Source organism: Anarhichas minor, unplaced genomic scaffold (genome assembly GCF_050575085.1).
Source record: "Anarhichas minor isolate MPS153535 unplaced genomic scaffold, ASM5057508v1 ptg000028l, whole genome shotgun sequence".
Taxonomy (NCBI): domain Eukaryota; kingdom Metazoa; phylum Chordata; class Actinopteri; order Perciformes; family Anarhichadidae; genus Anarhichas; species Anarhichas minor.
The window spans coordinates 13,083,009-13,090,661 of record NW_027466474.1 but is presented as its reverse complement, the minus strand read 5'-3'; the positions used below and the strand labels follow the sequence as shown (position 1 = coordinate 13,090,661).

Here is a 7,653-nt window from a genome sequence, read left to right as displayed (position 1 = left end):
GTACATTGCCTCTCACTTTTGTGAGATGTCCAAATGTCCAATCGGGCAAATGACATGATATTGATGCGAGAGCGTTACCTGTCCTTCAGGCTGTCGTTGTTGTCTCTGCAATATCACTGTATCTGTCCTCTGAATCCATTATGAAAGTAGCTCCTTGTCACAAAAAATACACTTCAAAGCAGCTTGTGAGCAGTTTGAGTGCATACAGATGGGTCTTGCATTGGCAGTAAGAAAGACACACAACAGTCACAATCTGAAGGACGTTGTACATTAAATACGACAAAGGGAGAACACCACCACATTATTCTGCAAATGAAGACAACTAACACCATCTAACTCAATATATAGTATCACAATACAATACAATACATCTTTATTGTCGAGCAGGGGGGAAAAATGTCTTCGGGGTCGTACTGTGTTAGCTATATCAGTTTGGCAAAATCACTCAGTATTTAGGTGCATTGCTTTGTGTGTTCACACCTTTTCTTTTCGTTGAAACCCAACAGAGAAAAGGACAGTGGTGGTGAGGTGCGTGGCTTTAGTTGTAGCTCAGGAGGCTTAAGGACTTGGATAAATAAACAAAGAGAGAAAATAAAAACACAGAATATGTATAGATTTATGCACATTATTATCAAACCAAGCCACTGAGACGGTAATACATCCACAACTTCCCCTCTGTAGGCCGATCGTGAGTGACTATCTGACAGGTTGTTGTTAGTCTGTATTTTGGTGAGACATTGAGTGTAAAGCAGTCACTGGTGTTTTACGCTGCATGTGTTTAGAGTCTGAAACAAACAGAAAGGAGCTGTCCTGCTGAGTCTAGAAACAACAAAACAACATACGTTGATTCTGTGCCCACGATGAGGTACCAGTGGTTCTCTTTAAATGTGAAATGTTTGTCGACCAACTACTACAAACTATACCATAAAGTGCCTTTTTTTATTTCATCTGTCAAACAATTGCTTCATGAATAATTGAGATAAAAGGTCCATACATTGTAACTAATGGCTATTAATTGTTAATAAAAAATTGACTTGTGTTTTATCGATCAGTTTTGAGCCATTATTAAGTACGCATTTTGGGTTGCCAGATTGTGAAAATTACCTCTGACTACTTTGGCAGACAATCTGGACCAACATCTATATATTAACAACTTAACGTTAACGTTTAGGTAGGTGAGAAACCCTTGAGCATTTTGAGCAATAACTACGTTCTCACAAAATAGAAAGAAACATTTTTTTAGAACCTGAAATTCCTAAATGCGTTGTACCTGTAAAGCATTAGTATGAACCATTAATAAAGCCATTGAATACAATGTGTAAGCCCTTCATAGATCCTTATCAGAAGCCCTCAGAAGGCTGATAATAAGAGCGCTTGTTTGTCAGTGACAGATCTCACAAGCTGCACTTCAGTTCTGTTGCTAACCAGCATAACACTGGGTGTTATGCTGGTTATGTGGCCTGTGGTTGATAAAGGTTAATGAAAGCTCCTTGTCCAAAAGGAAAAAGATTCAATTTATTCTCATTTTCTCATCAGTGCATCTTTAAAAGTCAGTGCTGATATTCCCTCTAGTTTTTGCCCCTCCTTTCGCTGAGCATCTGTTTCTTTTTCCTTTGATTTTCTGTTGAACACCTTTGCTTGTTTGTTTTGGTGCAAATGGACAGTAAAGCACACACAGAGGTAGACACATAAGATACAAAGAAACAGACAGAGGACAAAAAGGTCCTCAAGGTTTGCGATCAACCCGCCGAAAATAAAGTCAAATATACAAAAAAAGAAAGAACAATAATAACATATGCAGGCCAGTTGTTGATTTTAAGTGTGGTGCAGGTTACACGTGTGAGTGTGTCTATGTTTATAACTGAAAGACTAAAGAAGGAAGACTGAGCAAATAGAAAGAAAGTAGGAAAGACACCCAAACCCTCGGGAGTGAGTCAGCTCTGTTGGAACATGGAAGTATCTTTAACTGTGTTTTTAATCCATTGGACTCGCTCCTTAACCTCACCCCTGCTACCCCCCTCCAGACTACCACAGCACCCCCACAGAGGCCACAGCTGAGCCAGAGGTGCTGCCTCATCACTGATTTCCTGAACCTTTCTACCCATAAGTTAGATGGGGAGAAAACGTGTCTGGGGGGGAATAGCTCCTCAACCATAAGGCTTATATGCATATTTGTCATCTCCTTTGACAAGTAGGAAGCTAAGGAATAGCTTTTACTACAACTAGGACTGTACATTTTTTGAAAATACACTGAAATATTATATTTAAGATACAATTTATAAAGCCATAGGCTACTAGTGGGATCTCAGTGTTTTGGCCACGTTCACTGTTTATACATTGACCGTTTACTGGGAGTTTTACTTCAAAACACTGTTTTTATTTCCCGTATAGCCATGTCAGATATAACAGAAATCTCCCAAAAACATTGAAATAATAACAAACACAAAGGCTGTTGATTGATATTCAATTATGACCGAAGAGCTCCATGCTATAAGACAAATAAATGGAGAATGCAAATAATTGAATGAAACAGGTCTGATTAGATTCCTCTGAATCCAGGGAATAGAATGCTATGAGGACTGTCATCATCTTGTGGCGGTATCTACTACTACTACTACTACTACGACTACGACTACGACTACTACTACTACTACTACTACTACTACGACTAAGAGCAAGAAGTGCAGCAGATCTCTGTGACTCTCAGGATTTCTATCATTGCCTGCAGACATGTAAGTAACTAAACCCTTGGTAAAATACTCTGACAAGAACATAGATTTATGTCAGTATGACGGTAAATCGTCAAATTTGACTGCTTTGTTTCCCGCTGACAGGCGCCGCGTTGTGTATCGATGTTTCCAGGGATACCACGAATGTTATTATAGACTAACAATTATCCCAGATCTTCTGAACGCCACTTGCTTGTATATTTACAACGGTTGAATTTGTGCAACTCTATTGTTAAAATACTTCCTAATAAAACATTGTTTGGACATCGATTCTGAAAGCTGAAGACTCCTTGTTTTCAAAACAATATAACATGCATATTTTTGATAAATAGACCATCTTTCATGGTAATAACGGGACAGGGATGGACCGGGTACCACGTCCGTATGGGAAATGATTATGTGCCTTGTTGTAGGAGGACTAAAAATTAAGATAATAATAACAACAACAACAACAGTTATTGTAACAACAACAAAGGAGTGGAAAGCACTACGTAGATAAACACATATAATACGGTAATAATAATAATATCACCATAAATAACAATGAATAATATGTAATTATTATTATCATCATCATGAGTGTAGTTTTACACATGTGAGTGCATGTCATCAGGCAAGTGTGTGACATGGAGGTTCATCCTGCAAAGATAAGTAAAGAACAATATAGCTCAGCTTTTATAGGAATGACTATATGTGACAGTGAGTGAGTGAGTGAGTGAGTGTTACACTGCATATGTTGAACACCTTTGACATTACCTGTACTTTTCTTACTCATGGTTGACATTTCTGCACAAGCCTCATACCCAGTTATTTTGTATGGTATCAATTTCCAATTTATTTATGTGAAAAAGTTGCAGAATATGACTTCAGCCATTCATCAAACTACTTCCTTGCGAGCAGCAAAAACATTTACATTAAAAAAAAGACTTGTCTTCGATTAGATGACAGTAGAGCGGTGGTTGGGATCATTGGTCACACTGGAACCATCCGCTTTGACCACCGTGACCTTGGATGAGTGCTGGGAGCTTTGCAGTGTGTTCCTGGAGCAAAGACGCTCGCGGTAACTCTGCGCAAAAATGAGCAACATAAGCGGGTTGATGCAGCTGTGGGAGTAGCTGAGGCAGATGCTGATGTGGTAGGCATAGACGAATGCAATTGTCGGGGTGTTGTTGGCCAGGTTGACCACCTGAATGACGTGGTAGGGCGACCAGCAGATCAGGAACAGGGCGATAACCATGAGGACCATCTTGGTGGCTCTTTTAGCCCAAACGGACTGCTTACGTTTGACGCGGCGGATGGAGCTGAAGACGTGGTAGAGGGTGAGTGAGTAGAAGGTGCTGATGATGATGAGGGGGATGATGAAGCCCAGGATAGACTGGTAGAGTGTGTACCAGTACATGTCCTCAGGCCCGTCCAGGTTCATCATGCACACCTCCAAATGCTGTCTGCGCACAACCTTGGCGTACAGCATGACGGGGACTGTGAGGAGGAAGCTGCCCAGCCACACCAGCAGGTTGATGATGATGGTCCACTGGATGGTCCTCTTCTCTGAGGCGGGGTGAACAACAGCTATGTACCTAGGAAGAAGAGGTCACTTTCTTTAGAGTTGGACTGCAGTCGGAAAACACGAATGACAAAAGCAGCTTTGCTGAAATGCATTTAAAGAACTCTAGTTTTGCTTCGAGAGGTCATTTTCATCCTTGACAAGCTCAGAGACTCAAGTCAAACATGGGGGAATGATGAAATCAAGTACCATGTCACCGATACACTCTGAATATATTACGTGCTCAGTAGAGCGGTGAATGCAGTGACAAATTAGTATAATTTTGACAAGGTGACAGGAGTAGAAAATTAACACATTTTAATTTAGATTTTTGCGTTCGAGCTAGACAAAATCTTTAGGACATTGGCAGGAAATGAATGACCACTTTATCACCATTTACACTAAGTGCCATTTAAGTGGAACATATGACGTGTTTCCAGTTGCAGTCTACACGTTACATGTGACTCTGTGCTCTTGCCCGACCGGACTGGTTAGATATAGCAGCCGTGTAAACTATGAAGACTCAAACGATCTTCTCCAAGACATCCCGTATCTTAAACTATTCATCAATTGTTTGGTATTGTGGTCAGCAACAGAAGCTGGCATCCTCTGTTGAATATACTTTTAGTGTGATGGTTGAATCAGTAAGTGCAGATCAATACCCATGTGTCTGGCCTACTGATGTATTGCCTCAGTTCAGCCGAGGAAGACGTTCATATGATCAAAAACGTTGACTTGGGAACTGCTAGAACTCATCACACTATGTTTATTAATGCTGAGAAATGTTGAAGGAAGCCTAAAGCTGAAACACGTTTGTTTCCTTCTGCAGCTGTTCATTATTAAAAGTATGACATACTTATTTGTGTGGCTAACAAATGTGCTACTTTGTGATTCTCGGGTCGGCACCCATTAAACTCTAACGACATTTGAGTCAAGCACGCCAGTTCCTTTGTGTTCGATGCTCTGTAGTTGTCTCGCTGCAGTGTGAGAAAGAATATCAGAGTAAACGGATTCAGGGTGAAACATTTGTATTTTGACAGCCTCCACAGTAAAAGTATCTCTTCCTAATATTTGAATACCTCTTGTATTTATTGCACCATATCCTCAACAAATATTTACACTTGTACTTTAGCTGCTGTGATTTGGAAACAAGAACATGTTGATATCCACATAACTGCAGCGAAATGAAATTAAACAGCGTCCTGAGTTAAAGTGGAACAAGCTGAAATAACTTTTTTCTATGATGATTACATTACATTTACATCACAGTCATTTAGCAGACGCTTTTATCCAAAGCGACTTACAATAAGTGTATTCAACATCGGTATTCAAGACAACACATGTCTTTGTTGGCGCTACCAGGAGAATACAGAAGGTTGTGAACTAAGATTATAATGTCAGTTTGGGATGTGTCTTAACAGCTGAGAAGGGAAGAAATAGAGAGTTTGAGTTGTCATGCGTGTTTTTAACAGATACAAGTTGGTAATACTAAAATTTAGAAGTTACGTTTTTCACTGTGAATAGACTTTGTTCCTAAACTGAGATAACTGTCAAGAAATGTTGTTTTGATTGTGTGGGACATGGGGCTGAGGGGTATCATTAGAGCCGTCGAATAGAAAACTCTAATTTCTTTGACTCAAATATTAACAATCAGCCCTGTCTGAGGTTTTAAACACTATAATCATGCTGCTTTTTGTATTCTTTCTATTGAGGTGGCACACAAGATAGCTTTTCATTTGTGTGTTTGTTTGTTTGAGGTTATCATTAGTTTGATTTCCTTTTCACTAAATATTACAATAGCTTATCTTGAAGGGCTTGAAGTTTAGTTTTTATTTGATCTCTTTTATTTAGTGTTTGCAGCAGCAAAATATATATAATTCAAGTCATTTGAAAGGATAGTGTTGAATCATTGTGTTGTCAAGGCTCGGTACAAAACAGTATTGATAATATGAGATAAAACGACTAAATGTTATAAGGCCAATTTCCAGTGCTGGTGGTGCTGCCTACAATTAGCTGGTTTAGTGGCCCTTCAGAAATGCATTATGTATATTATTACTGAAAGTGTGTGACGTGATTGCTCTGAGAGCAACTCCTGCTCCGATGATTACCATCAAACGAAGATGATTATCAGTCTAACGCTTGGCGCACAGGCACGTTAAATGTCCTCTGTGTGTTCAGATCATACACATGGCATCATACATCATTTACGCAGGGCACATTGTGTCATCATGAGCTGTTGCACGGAGTAGCCTTCCCTAATGGTATATCTTCAGATGGACTGTGAAGTGATTGGCTCTTTCTAAATGATCGCACCTGTAACTTACTAAAGGGGTAAATACTTTCAGCTTTCAGAGAAAATTGTATTAATATGAGGATTATTCAAACTTTTAGTATGTATAGCATGTATATATGTTGTTGTCAACGTGCGTGATGCTTTAGAGAATAGCTCTTTTTTACAGCACTTATATAATTATAATCAAACATTGACGAGAATTGGCATTAAATCTGCGGTATGGCTGGATTAAACACTTACCGATCAATGCACAACACAGTAACAATTCCCACTGTGGTGAACTGGTTGCTGACGTCCACCACCACGACCGCTTTGCACATAAAGTTTCCGAAAACCCACTGTCTGTCTCTGACCAGCTGGTGAATGTTGAAGGGCATCACAAGCAAGAACAGCATGTCGGCTATCGCCAAGTTCAGCACGTAGATGTCTGATACCATTTTCTTCTTGCATGATTTCACCGCGTAGATGACCAGTCCGTTGGCTAAAACTCCCACTGAACACAGGATGCCATAAATCGAAGGGAATATGTGCATGAAAGTGGTGATGTCGATGTGGTTGTACGACGAGGGACGTGAATTCAGACATGACAAGTCAGTCAAGTTCTCTGTGTGGTTTTTCTGGCAAAAAGTGCCCGTGTCATTCATCTTCAGATCCTCTCAATAATCGCCTCAGTGTCGTTGTAATTAACGCGCGCACCGGGCGCTCTCCAGCTGGCGTCCGGTTTCCAAACTTGGGCGGCAAACTCTCGCACTCTCCAAGAGTACGTATCCTCTCCTTGAGTTCGTCCGTGGATTTCCCCAAAAAAGATGATAGGATTTAAAACAGGAAAACGTCAAATCGAATCAAGGCTGACTGCATGAGCAACGATGCTCCCTGGAACATGTTTATCTCTGGTGGCAGACCGTTTACCGCGCGCATCCGATGTGCGCTTTACCAAACAGAGTGCGCCTCGGGGGACACTGGTTCCCTCCCTTCATATATAAATCGCTGTGTGATGTCAAAACAAGCAAATGAAAAGAAGACACTTTAAACCCCAGAAATCTTGGCTTTACGCCTTGACAACACTGTAAATTAAAGGAGGAGAGTAA

The 7,653-nt window shown here is 40.3% G+C and overlaps 1 protein-coding gene across 1 annotated transcript; it reads right to left on the bottom strand.

The window, feature by feature from the left end:
- Window positions 1–3,666: 3,666 nt before the first annotated feature.
- Window positions 3,667–7,209, bottom strand: mchr2b (melanin concentrating hormone receptor 2b). The gene is made up of 2 exons (XM_076104046.1): window positions 6,806–7,209; window positions 3,667–4,306 (listed from the first exon to the last, which is right to left on the bottom strand). The coding sequence occupies exons 1-2, from the start codon at window positions 7,207–7,209 to the stop codon at window positions 3,667–3,669; spliced, it is 1,044 nt and encodes a 347-aa protein (XP_075960161.1).
- Window positions 7,210–7,653: the final 444 nt, after the last annotated feature.